A 16,842-nucleotide genomic window follows, 5' to 3' on the forward strand; every position below is an offset into this window, starting at 1 on the left:
TTTTTTATTAAATTATATATGTATATATATATATATATATCATATCTTTATTGATTGTAGTACAAACAATTTGTCGTATATTATATATAGTTTATTAAAAAAAGCTGCCCAAAGCTAACTACTATTTTTCTATTTAAAAATGCTACAGATGCCTTTGTGAATGTATATCAATTTTCATCTAGGTATAATACTTCTTTAATTATATACGTCAAACTTATGAATACTATGGCCACACAACAAAATATCACATTTCTTGCATTTTTAGGCCTTATTCGATTAATCTCAATCATAAGAGGATTTAAGGGGATTAAGAAAAAATTTATTTCACACTTGTGGTGTGAAATTATTCCCCCTCAATTCTCTCCAATCCCTCTCTCTTGAAAAAAACCGAACAGGGCCTTAAGGGTAAAACGGACCGGTCACATTAATTTACCGGGTCTATTACCAGAAAGATTACCGGGTCTATTACCAGAAAGATAATAAAAAGGATAAACAATCAAATACCTAAAGAAAGAGAAAAAAAATCAAGGACATAGGAGGGACCGGCTAATGAGAACATAAGAATTATATTGTTGAAAGAGATCAATAATTTTTTTCTAATTAATGCTGTTGTTCTTCGCTAGTCGCTACAATTCCTCGCTTTTTAGGATTTTTTTTCCAATTCCCGCCGGCCACCGGCCACGTAGTTTTATCCATATATGGACTTTCAAAATTTTGTTTGAGCTTAATATTTGCGGCTCTTTAAATCAAAACGCGTAGTGTATTCAACGCGTAGTCCTGTACATCGTGCACATATTCATCAGGAAACTAATTGCTACACCGTTTGACTTTCCTTCATGAACATGGCGGCTGAAAGAAAAGAAAACATCATGCACATATTCGTCGGCAAATGTTTGCCTCGCACGACACAATGATTTGAGTTGAAAGAGAAGAAAAAAACAAATTAAACTGTGAAGAAATGATTGTAGCATGTCTATCAAATCAATCTCTTCAACTTATCATGATAACTGCCCCGTTCTGAAATGAACCGATTTATTTTAAATTTTGTTTTTTTAAAAAAATACGCTGCGTTAACTGTCTTTAGTCCGTAAATCCATAGTTTATCCATTTAATAAATATTCTCTACTTACCAACCAACCAATAGTATGTTTTTATTAATGAATGATATTTGAGACCTTTTTTGTTAAAATTGTATTTAGGATGGTAGGAATAATTTTGTTTGATATTTTTTGAAATTATATTTGTATTTGGGATGATAAGAATAAGTTTATTTTGGAAGAAAGTGAGTACTGAGTAGCCATGCAGCACACCCAACTACAAAAGTGATTACTGGAGTGTTTCATGGGAAAAGACAAAAGATATATTTGTAAATAAGAAATAATCTATATACTTATTTTTAGTGATTTAGAAGTTAAGGGTGAGAAAACTTCGAAAAAAAGTGCTAAAATAAACTCTAAATTAAAAATTAAAAACTTAAATTTTAATTTATAAGCACGAGGATATCCGAAAAAGATGGGGTTAACATAGACCGCTGCGGTTCGGGTGGACGGTGGACCTCCCCACTACACAAACCAAATTCACTCTGTGCTCGCCACATCCGATCCATCCGTGGAATTCTCGAGCGCCAGAGAGAGAGACGGCTCTGCTTTTGCTAAGGCCTATTTCATCACATCAAATTTTTAAACACCTAAATAAAACATTAAACATATATAAACTAAAAAACTAATTGCACAGGTAGGTAAGAAATCTTGAGACGAATCTTTTGAGCCTAATTAGTCCATAATTAGCCATAAGTGCTACAGTAACCAACATATGCTAATGATAGATTAATTAGGCTTAAAAGATTCGTCTCGCGGTTTCTAAGCTAACCATGAAATTCGTTTTTTCATTTGTGTCCGAAAACACCTTCCGACATTCGATCAAATATTTGACGTTATACTTCTAAAAAAAATTTCACCTCTAATTGCTAGCGCCGTCGCCGTCGTAGTGCCATGTCAGTACGTCCTAGCTAGTTTTACAACCGAGTCCAGCTTGCTGTCTGTCTCTCTACTAGTCAGCATCGAAGAACACACAGAAAAGATCCCGATTCTCTCACTAAAAACACGTTTCTATTAATCCATTCTCATCAGCCAGCCATTGGCCCTCCCCTGTATGGCCCAGCTGGCCGGTACTGCCCACCGCCAAACCAGATCGACCCAGCTGATCAGTGACGATGTATTGTCGTTCGATCGGAAGAGACAAAATTAAGCAAATCAACAACATAAACGACCTTCTCCAAAAAGAATCAGTTCGCTTGCCACCTCTCCTCCCTGATCCCTCTTCTCTCCTGGTCTCCCCTCCTCTCTGGCTATATATACCACCCCCATCTCTGCAACAATCCAAGCCAAGCAGAGAAGCTGACTGAGGCTGAGGCATATATACTCAGGCAGGGGGGAGATCTCACTGATCTAATATTCCCAGTACGTATAAGTTCTCGATTCCTAGCTCCATTAATTCTCTTGTGTGTTTGTAACGTGTTCTTCTAGCTAGCAAGCTAGCTCGCGTGGTTTAATAGCGCCGTGATGGTGAACACTGGTATGGTACGTACACATGCGCCGCGCGCGGCTGGTAGGGTAGCTAGCTAGTGTGGGTGTACATGCGCGCGGGCGCGTCCATGCCTGCACGTACGAGTCGCCGTCGCTGGCCATTAATCCCGGCTGCCCGGCCGGCCACCTCGTGCTAGATCTGTCGCGCGCGTTTCCGGCTGATCGATCTCCCGGGGATCTCCGTTATATCCGCCGGTTTTTACACATAATGTTCCCGTGCCACCGGAGCGCGCGCATCGTCGTGCATGCATGTGCATGTTGTACGCCTTTCTTCGAGTTCGCAGGGGTTTTTTACTACCCTTAAAATGTATTTTAATGTAAGAAAATTGTTAGCGTAAAATTTCGTTACGCTGAAAAGTATGCTATATCGAGATAAAATTTTAAAAAGATAGTAAAAAAAAACTCGTTTTTTTAACGATAGCTGGTATTGTGGCACGTTGCTTATCTTGTTCTCTATACTGTTTGCATAGGTGGGCGGAGCTTTTTTTTGCAATGGCGGAGTGCATGCAAGAGTGGCCGGAGCCCGTGGTCCGCGTGCAGGCGCTCGCCGAGAGCGGCCTGGCCGCCATCCCGCGCTGCTACGTCAAGCCGCCGTGCGACCGCCCCGCGGCGCACGAGCTGGTGGCGGAGGCGGCAGCCGACGCCGTCGACGAAGACGACGTGGTCGTCGTCCACGACGCCTCCTCGGGCAACATCAGCATTCCGGTCGTCGACCTCGGCGGCGACGAGGGCGGTCTCACGGAGGCCGTCGCGGCGGCGTGCCGGGACTGGGGCTTCTTCCAGGTGGTGAACCACGGGGTGCGGCCGGAGCTGATGCGCGCGGCGCGGGAGGCGTGGCGCGGCTTCTTCCGCCTGCCGCTCCCGGCGAAGCAGCGCTACTCCAACTCGCCGCGGACGTACGAGGGGTACGGGAGCCGGCTCGGCGTCGAGAAGAACGCCATCCTCGACTGGGGAGACTACTACTTCCTCCACCTCTCGCCGGAGGCCGCCAAGAGCCCGGCCATGTACTGGCCGGACAATCCTAGCATCTGCAAGTAAGCACTCGCAAGCTAGCTTTCTCAATTCTGACCTCCCTTTAATGCGCAAGTACTGTACGTCCATATTTCTTCCGAGATACTCCGTATTTCATTTTAGCTTGCCCATGTGCACGCATCATGCATATGTGTACCTGCAGAGCCCAAGAGGTTCTTGCCTTGTTGGTATACAGATGTATGTCTAGTACGACGTCGAGTTTCTTTATTCAAATTATTCAAAGAGATTTGTTTTAGGCCAACAAGAAGTATATCAAGATATCGGTATAGTGATTTTTGATCATTGGATCTTGAATCTAACAGTGCATATCTTACTCAGCAAAAGCCAATGGTGGAAAAATATTTGGTACCTCGAGGTATTTTTTGTTGAATCGGAGCAAATCTCTTATTCAAACAGGTGGTAGTGCTGATTTAATCGTGCATTTCTCTTGTTAAACTGAATTTATTAAAGTTTCTAAAATGTAAAGTAGTTAACATTCAAATATAACACATATATAGCCATATAGGGCATGCTTTTGTCCTTTTTTTGAAAATAAAGGTTTTTAAGATAATGGAATTAAATCCGACATTTACTTTAAAAATTTTACAACAACCAAATATTACAGTTTCAATTTTTGACAGTAGTATGGTCGTGATGAACTGATGATAATATCTTGTTTGGTCTATCGCCCTACCAAGATTCTTTTTTTTTTCCAACAATTCAAATATATCCTAGTTTCATATATTAGAGTTTACCATTATTCATTTATTTATCTATTAGAACGTTGGTACCCTTAATTAGTGTCGCACTAATAAGTGCTACACGCCAAAATTAATCAGAAGTATGCTGTTCATTCAAAACTATGACAAAACTGAACAGTTATCACACGCTAAAAACTATCAGTTACACATTTAGTTTACTATTGTCCATGGATATATAAATCAACGTCAGTTCAGTCAGCTTCTACCTAAAAACAGTGAATTGATTGTCATCGACAATATATAACAGGGTAACTTAACTGCCCAGCCAGACCATCCATTGATCTTCCTCTCGTTCTATGATTGTTCTGCCTTTTTCTCTACTTGCACTTTAGTAGAAGATGGAGTACCTGCTATTTATATAGGTGTGTCTTGCTGTGCCTGGCATGGGTAGACGTAATAGCCGCTAGCTAGTTTGATCCAAAATTAAACTTTGTATGAAATATGCTGTAGAAAAGAGAGAGGGCACGTTCATCTGGCTCGGCTCTCTCAGCTCATGAAATCCAGCACGTGCATGCAACGAAAAGTAGGTGAAGGGTGCTTTCGTGCAAAAAGGTCCATCCAGTCATCCAGATAGCAATAGTGCGATGCATGCCTACTAGTCGAAAGCAAAGACACAAGAGAGCAGCATCCACAGCACATGTAAAATGTCCTTGTCTTGACCACTAAACTAAACAAAATTTCACAGTTTTATCACTACTAGTACTGCTGCTAGTCACTGTCCCGTTCTGGCTGAATTAATGACGGTAGAAATTAAGATTCTAAACATGTGAGATTAATTGTAAAAGTTGGTTAATAATTACGGTGATGGATTAATTACTGAGCAGGGAGGTGTCGGAGGAGTATGGGGGAGAGGTGGTCGGGGTGTGCGAGCGGGTGATGAGGTTGCTGTCAGCGAGCCTGGGGCTGGAGGAGACGCGGTTCCAGGAGGCGTTCGGTGGGGCGGAGTGCGGCGCGTGCCTGCGCGCCAACTACTACCCGCGTTGCCCGCAGCCCGACCTCACGCTGGGCCTCTCCGCGCACTCCGACCCCGGCGTCCTCACCGTCCTCCTCGCCGACGACCACGTCCGCGGCCTCCAGGTGCGCCGCCGCGACGGCCACTGGGTCACCGTGCAGCCCCTCCCCGACGCCTTCATCGTCAACGTCGGCGACCAGATTCAGGTACGTATAGTATAGCGCACTTATATGAATTACTTGAATAATCAAAAGATCAAATCACTACTGCACGTAGCTTCCATACCCTGAGATTAACAATTATTAACTGTATGTGTACGTACGTGTCTGCCTGGATAACCGACCGACGATTAGTTAATTTACAGTCAAATTAGCTTAGCAAGATCCGGAGTTGACTTGAGAGCTAGAGCTTGATCGATCTTGCCGCGACATCTTTCGCGCATGCATGCGGCTTGCACGCCATGAGAGCACACATGCATGGACGGTGATCAGGCCAACCATGCATAAAAATGCGTGGATTCTTCCGGTCGATCGCTCCATGTATGAATGCAAGGCCAGCGAATTTGCTATGTGTCGGTTCGAAGCTACTTCTACTCTACCTCGGACAAACATGCATGTTATGGCGAAGGCGAATCATACCACGAGTTTAGCCGCCCAAGTACCTAACTGCACTCAATGCATGCATGACCAACGATTCCATTTCAGTATTCCGCGTAATATAATGCATGCATGGTCGTATACATGTATCTAACTAAGCAACCTTTCTACTTACAACATTTACGCACATGCATACGTACAGCTGCTTGCACCATATGTACATATATAGTACTCTGGTATAGCTCATTAAGATAAAGGAAGCGGATCTCTCTCTCTGGGGATGGTTGGTTCACAGAGTCAAAGGACTCAAGCGGGGATCTCGCTTCTCATAAAAACGAATCCCTTTGTGCCTGGAAGAAATGCAAAGGGGAATGCTGGGTCAGCGCCAAGGAGGCATGATGGCGGGCGCGTGCGTGTGCCGACTGCAGAGACTACAAGCCGACGCCGGAAGCGACTCGCTTCTATTCTCGATTGGGAATCCTAGCTCATCTACAGGAAACAGATAGTCTTTCCCATCACTCCAATCTTTCTCCATTAGCAACAAGAGCTGCTCTATCTATCGGCCCTTGATGAGTAAGCTTAGCTATACCGCTTAGGTTGCAAAGCTGCAAACTCCCTTCGTATCGAAAGTCAACTTCAGCTCGGAACTACTGCCGGGGTTTGGAGATGTGTGCAATTTCAATATATATATATATATATATATATATATATATATATATATATATATATATATATATATATATATATATCAGGAATTAATATCTTTCTTGTGCGTGCATGAACGTACGTACAGATATTGAGCAACTCGATGTACAAGAGCGTGGAGCACCGGGTGATCGTGAACGCCGAGGAGGAGCGCATCTCGCTCGCACTCTTCTACAACCCGAGAGGCGACATTCCGGTGGCGCCGGCGCCGGAGCTGGTGACGCCGGAGCGGCCGTCTCTCTACCCTCCGATGACCTTCGACGAGTACAGGGTGTACGTCAGGAAGAATGGCCCCAAGGGCAAGGCACAGCTCGAGGCTCTCAAGGGCCAGTCCGTCACCGAAAACTGCCAATAATTAACAGCTGATTAACTACACGGCCGGATCGATCCAACAACGGTGACGTCAGTGCTATATATGTCAATCGATCGATCAGATGAGATCGAAACTAGCAGCTAGCAGGCATGCAGCTCCCATGTATAATCTCGTTGGAATAACGTATGCATGAATGTGTAGTACATGGCCTACTTAATTTACAGTATTACACATGTGTAGTTAGGCCTTTATTATAATTAAGTGTGCTCATACATATTGTGCATGCATGGCTGCTCACTGCTCAGTACTATCTGGATAGTACATGCATTCCCAATCATGTACTAATTTAGGGATGTGATATATGCTAATTAAGTGGCATCTTGTACCATATTCAAGCAAGAATTTTATTTTGATGCGCCACATATGTACCCGTATTAATTAGAATGGACTGAACACTATATGCACACACATTATAGTATGTTATATTTCTCCAGTATTTTAGAGTTTTCCATGCTAATTATGGATATTTTTTTAAGATTATGAAAATAGTTTATATCTCCAGCCTTTGCCAACAAGTACCTAGCCAATAAGTGTAGTAGTGTTATGGTAGTTAAAAAGATAGCTGAAATTAAATGGAGAATAATTGTGACAGCTTGAGATGATGAATGGTCTGATCGAAGAGATTAAATAAAAGATGGATGAGATTAATGAGACAGGAGAGTACGTAGATAATTGCCATATTACAAGACAAATTTTAACCGTTACAAATTGCTATATTTTGTGACAGTGTAGTGTTTAACCATGCATGCATGTTTGAAAATGTGTTGAGCCTTATAGATCTGCTTTGAGATATCTCCGAATATATGCCGTGTCACTGCTTTAAATCGGAAACACACGTACGTCATGTGTCTTTCAAATCTTGTCTGAAAATGGATGAAGCATCTGCATGCGTTTGGAACATTGGCTATTGCTGCGAGCTATAGCTAGCTAGATGCATGCTCCTAACCTCCTAAATATATAGCTCTAGCTAGCTAGACTGTAGCAAGCCTATCGGTCATGGATCGGTTGGTACCAAGTTGGTAGCCTACCATATGCAGGGCACAACGAGCTGAATAGCTATACATTGTGCATATCTACACATGGAGTGTATATATATATATATAGCACCTACAACAGTAAAATGTGATTGATATGACATTTTTGCTATAAACTCATTGGTTTGTAAAAAAAAATCAATTTTGCAAGACTTGGACAATTCATGGAAAGCATGGTTAAAAGTTTTTGTGTTCCAAACCAGGATTGCCTAAACAGGCAGTAGGTTAGCCGTGGAAACCACAATTATCGTGCCAAGAAACCATCAGAAATAACGGTTGTGCTACACCAGGTGACAGTTTCAGAAACCTCAGCGATAACACAAACACTGTTTCGAGCACCGTTTAGATCCCGTTTAAGATTACTGAAAATTTTGTATTATCGGATCATCTAATTTTTGCGATAAAACACATCACTTAGAAGCTTGAAAAACATGCCAATGAAATCCAAATCTAGAATCAGCAAAGAACAAGACCTTACAATGGAAAATTTGAAATGCTCAATGATTTAAATAAGCGTGCAGCGTGCTTCTATAAATTTCACATTGTATTTGAATATAAACCTTGTACGATATAATATTTATTTGTTAAATTTATATAATTGATTATTTGATTTTATAAATTCAGTAACCTATACATATATAGTGTTGTTTATATAACCGTATGTTGACTGTCAACAACATGCAGGAGGCATCCTTCTGTATCTCCTTAGCTTTGTCTTACTCTTTCGCGTAACTCTAAAACTTTTATGCAGCACTTCTACTGAGGTCTTGTTTCTTTCAGCTTAAAATTATTATGATCTAGATTATTGAGTCATATTACTATAGCTAGATTGTTATAATTTATAGTAGAATAAGCTATTGAGTTTGCAAGTCTAAAGAGGGAGTGGGGTGACATGGTGGGTAATTATTTATCCAATAATCTGAAAAAAGCTCATCTAAATGAGCTTATCAGATTATAATAAGCTGGGCTCCAGATTATAATAAGTTACTTAAATAAGTTGTCTGTTTCTTTTAGTTTACTCCTGATAATCTAGATTATAATAATCCTAAGCTAAAAGAAACATGGCCTAAGCGGTTTTTCTACTAAGCGGTTTGATATCAAGCCAGTTTAATTTAATAGTATAGCCGATTATTATTCATATAATATCGGTTTGATAGATCTCTTATACATATATACATTATTGACATCTGGTCTACCTCTCATACACACATCTTAGAGTATATGTTATAGTTATCTATAAATTTATAACTTGTTTTTCTCTCTTACACCTAAATATAAATCTGAGGTGATAATTTTTATAGCCAATTATATCAGTTGTTACTCGCTCTTATGGTTCTTGCCTTTTGTTTTCTGAACTAAAAATTTATTGTTGGAAAACTTTCTACATGAAATCCCTTCGATCATATCCTTCCATATGCGGATTTGTACGAGACATATCATTTAGAACTATACGAGCGCTAAGACATAGCCGTGAGCCCGTCAAAGAGGAAAAAGGAACGACTCCACTAGCTGCAGCAGACACAACACAGACAGAAAAGCTGATACAGTGTGGAGACGCTGAAGTGAATAAAGTTAGGCATGTAACAAAATATATCCAATTAGAAAAAAAAACTCAAAAAGGGCATCCGCTTTATGTCCTCAAGCTAATTGCTAGTTCGAGAAGTCATCGATCAGCATGTGTTAATTTTGACTAGATCACTACCACTCTCACCACTCATGCACCACACACTCGTATCACGTATATATGCTATCTGCTGTGCGCTTGCCTGCATATATATTCGGATGATCGATATCAGAAAGTGGAAATTAACCAAGCCTTTTCCCAAAAGACAAAATAAAATATAATACTTGGTCTATATAAATTTTATTATATTCCATCTGTTTTATTTTACGTTGTCCTAAATCGAACTTCTTCATATTTTACTAAATTTACAAAAGAAATGTAGCTCATTTACAACAAAAAAATGAGTTTCAACCATTAAATAAATCTTTATAGTGTAGTTGTTTAATATTATAAATGCTATTATATTTTTAAGTTGGTCAAACTTAAAAAAGATTGACTTAGGACAAACCTTAAACATTATATAATATAAAACGAATGGATATTGTTTATGTGGTAGATTTCCACTAAGCTATCAGTTGAATAACCAACACTAGAGAGTACAGTTGGATAGATCACCGTATCATGTACTCAGTACATCCTAAATTAACTTTATTTTTCACGTAACTTAACCGTGTGCCAATACAAAATCAAAAAACCCTATAACACTAGCTCTTCACTTTATTTTTCACACTCGCTCTCTAGGGAGAAGGTCGGGGCAGCCCGACCCCTCCTACACGGGGGTGTCCTAGGTCCTGAGGTGCCGTGAATTACTGGTGAAAGAACGCTAGTTATGATATTACTCTGACGCCCCAGGTCGACTCAATTTTGCTTTGTCTTTTACACTTATAGTATATTATAGGTGTTGTTTCTTTTTTAAAAAAATAGCACAAATACTATAGGTATGGATTTCCTTGAAACCGACTACTACAATCATTCAATTGTTACCGGTTCTATATTTTTCTCATTATGCATAGACGAAAAACCATCAGTAAGTGTCGCTTTTTTTTTATGAGAGTAAGTGTCGCTTTTAAATGAACTGCAGTCATAAACCATCGCTTCTTAGCAGTGGGAGTGATAGGATATTGATAAGGAGCGAGTTAAAATATACGGAGTAGTAAATAATGAGTATATTAATGTGATCTGGTATATTAATCAGTTTTACATAAACATTGCGCCAAAGTCATATCTGCAATATAAATTAATGTTCTAATTGCACTTGAACTGAAGAAGAGTTGAAGAATTGGAATTAATAAACTAACAAGTACTATATGTGTATATATTAGTATATAATATCATGGTCGTGCCGACCATTTACTACCTTCCACAAGTCCACATGGTCATACAGCAACTAAACATCAGAAACACTATGATGAATTTAATTATTTAACTAAGCACTGCATCATTTGCTGCTGCATCGTCTACCGTCCTCGCGTCATGACTGACGCAAACATGGCCGCACCACGTCCATGGCGCTTGTTAATTTGTTAGCTTCACGGCACTGCATATACACTAATTAAGATGTACGTATAGATTATCCTGTGCACGTTCATGGTCAACTCGAAACCTAACTCTTCCTTCTAAAACATATACAAAGTAAACTCTGAATTTACGGTTAAGTCATTTCTCACCGTTGAGCAGTACGTGCATTGTTAGATCCAACGATAAAAACAATTTGATACCATGAGAATGAGGTACCGGTTCCTCAATATATTTTTTGTTGGACTAAAGCAAATTTCATATATTTAAGCTAGCAATTTGATACTAACGGACCTCCGAACAAGACTGCTTTCTTGAAAATTAGATATATCATCGAAGGTGTGGTAGTGATTCATGAAATCCCCAATTCATTACATGAGATAAAAGGATAAGTGCATAATTTTCAAAATTGACTCTGTAAAGCATATGATAATAAGTGGCCCTTTGTTTACCAAAATTTACAAACTCAGGGATTTCCTAGCAAATGGAATTATTGGATAATGAGAGTAATGAGAGTAGGTAAAGTGAGTATATATAAAAGTAAATAACCAAGAAGGTCCATATTTCAATACACATATAAGGGACTGAGACACGGGGATCCTCTGTTCCCAATCCTATTTGATGTGGTTGCTGATTCATTTGCAGTATTAATGGGAAAAAAAAAGATGAAACCAATGGTCTGATTAAATGCATAGGACATGAATATCTAGAAGCGGATATTTCAATTCTACAGTACGCATATGATGCAATTTTTTTGTTGGATGACTAGATGAGTCACCTGAAAATATGAAAAACGTAAAATTCATTTTATGTATGTTTGAACAAATGTATGGGCTTAAGATCAACTTTCATAAGAGTGGGATATATGGGATTAGCGTTAGCAAAGACAGAAAAAGTTCATAGCTCAATCATGACTTGTCAAACTGGTGTGTTACCCGTGAAGTATTCGGGAATGCCAGTAGACAAGAAAGGAATTATGAATAAACATTGGAAACCTATGGAAAACCATTGAGCATAATTGAGTTGTGTGATATGTCCAACGCATGAAAGGATTTTTTTTTAAAAAAAATAAACTTAGGTGTTGGGTTATGACTCAAATAACCTAATCCTAATCCTAGTACTAGTCCTAATCCTAGTCGTAGTACTAGTCCTAGTACTAGTCCTAGTGCTAGTCTTATTCAATGCCTATAAATATAGGTCACCCTTGTACATGTAATCCCGGTACCGTTATTAGTAGATTTATCTCCCCTGGTTTTTTTCCTCTCTACTTTAGAGGGGTTTTTCCACGTTAAATCCTGTGACTTGATCTATTATTCCTAACATTAGGTTTTGATATAGTTTGATTTATTCAGTTGTTGCATGATTGATCGTCTGTGCTATATGGCCTATGAGCTCCTTAGCTGATGAAGGGCAAACCGAGAAGGCCCAACATGTATAATGGGCCCGCCTCACCCGCATGCTTCCTTGGACCAAAAGGTGGTATATATGGTCTTCAATCTTCAGGTCTCTTCAAATTGTTGTATGCTCCTACTTTAATATTACCTCCGTTTCTGTAAGATGTTTTAAGCCTCTTATATTATATACATATCTATTAATAAATCTAGACACATACATAAAATATGTTTATTCATCAATAGATAAATCCCGGTATATAACTTTAACAAACATAAAACATCATATTAATAGAGAAAATACGTAATGAGCTACTATTATTAACAAGGGGCCATTACGTAAAATGATAGTACTAACTTATCTATTATCAAAAGTGAAAGGTGTACCGACCAGATCTGCATTGGCCCACGTTTGTCTCTACAGGCCCAATGATATAGCCAGGAGAAGGACGTTGGAACCTTTTTCGGCTTTAGGTGTCTATTTTGAAACAAAAGAAGAATTATAATGGCATCATAAAGTAAAAGTAAAAGGCATCACATCAGAAGGAAAATGTAAAAAAGGATTGTAGTTTCGGTGTAACTTACATGCATTTATTTGACATACTTGTCTGCTCTTTCAATTCCCTCTCTATCTATGTCTTCCTCAAGCGAATGAGCCGTGCAATAAGCAAAAGAGCAGGTTACACCTTACGCCTCTAAGGCCCCCTTTAATTCAAAGGAAATTTATAGAACTTTTAGAGTATTTCGTTCTTATAGAAATTTTTCCTACAAAACCCTTTGAATCAAAGGAATAAACCCTATGAAATCCTATGAAATTCCTATGGAATGTCTCTTTCCATACAAGTTTTGGAGAAAATTTAACAAGAGGTAGAACCTTATGGAAAAAAATCCTATGAGTATTTATCTCTTCTCTAATTCCTGCGTTTTTCCTATGGTCTAATCAAACGATCATTTCTATGTTTTTTCTGTGTTTTTGCAATCCTGAGGATTGTTTTACACTTACGATCCTATCAGAATCCTATGTTTTTCCTATTCCTCCGTTTTTTTATTCATGTGATTCAAAGGGGCCATTAAAGATTGCGCTTCGAAAACCAAATTAGCTGAAGTCGATTGCACCCAACCTGAGGGCTCCTTTTGAAAAGAACAATTCTCAAAACACATAAATAGAAAAAAGTACATGATTAAAATGTCATATTAAGCCAAATCCTATGGATTAGAGAAACATATGAAAAATATAGAAATAACCATTTTGATAAAGTGTGGAAACGTGGAAACTAGGAGAGATAGACACAAAGTTTTTTTTTCAAGAGATCGGATCTAAGGTTGAAAATCCTTTAAAAACATTCGTAAAAAAATTTAAAGCAATTTGGAAGAAATATTCCTTTATTCCTAAGCCATATAAGATTTTTGTTCCGTAGGAATCTAATTCTTTTAAAATTCACTCACTTTTTCAGAGAAGGCCTGACTGACCAACCTTTAGCTATCCCCTGCACCTTCGGCTTGTACGTCGCTCTCTGAACACGGTTGGAACCTGAAAACCTGGAACTCGACATGCTTCCTGTTCCCTGACAGTGGCCTCAAATTTGGGGTATTCGGTAAAAAACCAAACGGCATCTCGTGAATAAAAAATAATTTATAAATAAATTTTGTAATGTATTGTCAGTGATATAAATCTGTAATTAAAAAAATCTTAAAATCAACTTAAATTAGTTTTAAATTTTAGCTTATAAGTATAAAAAAACAAAAAGATGAACGCGCTACTCTACTGGCCACGGCGTCACCCACAGGAATGTTTGAATCACTTTGCACAATGCATTGAAATATTTGAACCATGTTTGCAAGTTGGAACTCGATAAATGTTCAGCAAATTTTGGAAACGAGTAGACATCGATCGGCTGGACGAGTGATGTTAAAGTTCAGCAACGGAAAGGGACACAATTGGACTCTCGGCAAGAGTCTCGTGCTGGCAGCTGAGCTGAACGAGGTGAGCGAGCGGTGAACCACAGCCACCGCACGGATCAGAGACGATGGCTCGACGATCTAGGACCGTGAACCTACGTACGGCAAAGAGAAGGCAGGATTCGGGACCAAGTTAATATCGGTTCACATTTTCATGCACTCGGGAATAGATTCTCTTTTGCCACCAAAAGGTACTTAGATCACGTAAAGCTAGGCACACTGATTAAGCAAAAGGACCGGATCATCTTACATTATTGATTGTTCCCTAAAACTTTTTAGGACGAAGTTACTGTTCGTCCGTCCTCTCTTCGCTGTTCACTCCCCACAGGTATAGGCAGGTCGTCCTAGAGTCCTAGTGCTAGCGAGAGAGATGTGAGTGGTTAATTAGTTAATTTAATTCGCCTGGAATAAATCAATCAATGGTACGCGCGATACTATTTATTACTCAATAGTCATTAGGCATATCACCAACCTTTGGACCAAATTAAGTTAAAGTTGGTTATCTTTGTCTGAGTTTTCTTCAATCGTTCGGTGCCGTGCTAGTACAGTTATCATTCTTGTGACGCACAGTCTGGTGCTTGATTGAGATCCACATCAGGGAGGGCTAACTTTTTCCTGAACCTCTCTGATCGATCAGAAGAAAACGACCTTTTCCGCAACTACCGCCGGCCTCTGATGATCTTTCGGGTGTCCTGTCTGAGGGTGGTGCGCCTAACACCAGCGAAATGACGATCTTATTCATGATGCTTATTGAATTAAAACTTTGTTCGGTGACCTGTTCTGTAGTCTTGGACTCTTGGTGTTTATCAGTAGACCTTAATTGCCGTGGTTGTTATTCAATATTCACACACACTGGGTTGATTAATAACCGCAGATGAACTGCTGGTCTAATGATCTATAACTCTATATATAGAGAGAGAGCCCAGCCTTCATGATTATGCTTGCTCATCCGGTTCTTGCTTTACCATCCAGCAATGGCTAATGTCATCATCAGACGGGCACTCCTAAAATTATCATCACTCGTCCTTGGCTGGAAGCGAGCGAGCGAGCGAGCGATCTCATCTGCACAATGCACTAGCTCGGCGCTTGATTTGGTTGCTAGCACTGTACAAGTGGTCACGCACTCATGCTCGGTGTAATCCTAGTCACAGCGAGTGAAGATCACTAAATGCCGTATCGAAATGCGGACAAGAACGCAAACAGCTTGGCGTGCATGCTGCTACACACCAAGAAAATATCTCGTCGATCGACATCTCTTTGGGAAGCAAACAAGTACCAGTACCACCATCGTGATGCTAGTATTTAGGGGTTGTTTAGTTTGCAAAAAATTTTTGCAAAAACATCACGTTAAAACTTTAAACACACATTAAACTTAGTCTAATTATAAAATAAATTTCAGATTCCGTCTGAAAACCGTAAGATGAATATTTTGAGTCTAATTAATCTATCATTCGCGTATGTTGGTTACTGTAGTACTTATGGCTAATCACGTCCTAATTAGACTCAAAAGATTCATCTCGTTATTTCCTCCATAACTATATAATTAGTTATATAATTAGTTTTAATGTTTATATATATTTAATGGTTCATGTCTAAAAATTCGATGTGATGTTTTTAGAAAAAAATTTTAAAAACTAAACAGGGCCTTAGTTGGCAACTATAGTACAAATACAATATGAAGGGGAGGAGTATGTGTGTAGGTACGGAGCGCGCGTTACTCCTACCAACCAGGCAATTTGGAGTGGAGCCGGCAGTCACTCACGGCCTCGAAGACAAAAGGAGACGGGGACATCACCACGGCCCGCGAGGGAGCCAATGCCGCACCGGCTCGCTACCTACTATACCTGGATGGATACCTTGCCACCGATCGGCTGCGTCGCGGTCCAGGCCGTCGCGCGAGGGGCGCGCTCACGCAAGGCATGCATCACGCTTCACGCATACTGGTAGCGGGCGCGCGCGCGGTGGGCACGCGGTTTCCTTGCTTGCCCCCGAGCAAATCGCGGAAAAAGGCAAGCGGGGCGACGGCTCGACGCCCCAGGTGGGTGGGGGCTGGTTGGTGTGTTGTTGTTGGTGCGGTGCGGTGCGGTGCAGTGCAGTGCTACTGGCGAGCGGTGAATGAGGTGGACGCCGGGCCGGGTAATAATTTCGCGCCCCTCGCGCGCGCCGCGTTGGAACCGAGCCGTGGCGTGGTTGTGGTGGTGGTGGAGACGAGCTCCCACCGCGAGCGGAGGCGCGGTGCAGCACGGGCGCGACGGGCGGATTATTGGGCGGCCCCCGCCATGTGGCGTCCGGGAGGGGTCTCCACATCAGTTGGCTCTGCTCTGCTTTGCCGTGCCCACGGGCTACAGCGCGGCCCACCGGGAGAGGACCCGCGTACAACTCCTCGCGCTTTTTTC

At 40.6% G+C, this 16,842-nt stretch overlaps 1 protein-coding gene across 1 annotated transcript; it reads left to right on the forward strand.

Annotated features, from left to right (window-relative positions):
* Positions 1-2,395: 2,395 nt before the first annotated feature.
* On the forward strand, positions 2,396-7,343 carry LOC102706155 (probable 2-oxoglutarate-dependent dioxygenase At5g05600). Its single transcript, XM_006646389.3, has 4 exons — positions 2,396-2,459; positions 3,056-3,619; positions 5,182-5,515; positions 6,699-7,343. The coding sequence occupies exons 2-4, from the start codon at positions 3,078-3,080 to the stop codon at positions 6,963-6,965; spliced, it is 1,143 nt and encodes a 380-aa protein (XP_006646452.2). The 5' UTR covers positions 2,396-2,459; positions 3,056-3,077; the 3' UTR covers positions 6,966-7,343.
* The last annotated feature ends 9,499 nt before the right edge of the window (positions 7,344-16,842 follow it).

Source organism: Oryza brachyantha, chromosome 1 (assembly GCF_000231095.2).
Source record: "Oryza brachyantha chromosome 1, ObraRS2, whole genome shotgun sequence".
NCBI lineage: Eukaryota > Viridiplantae > Streptophyta > Magnoliopsida > Poales > Poaceae > Oryza > Oryza brachyantha.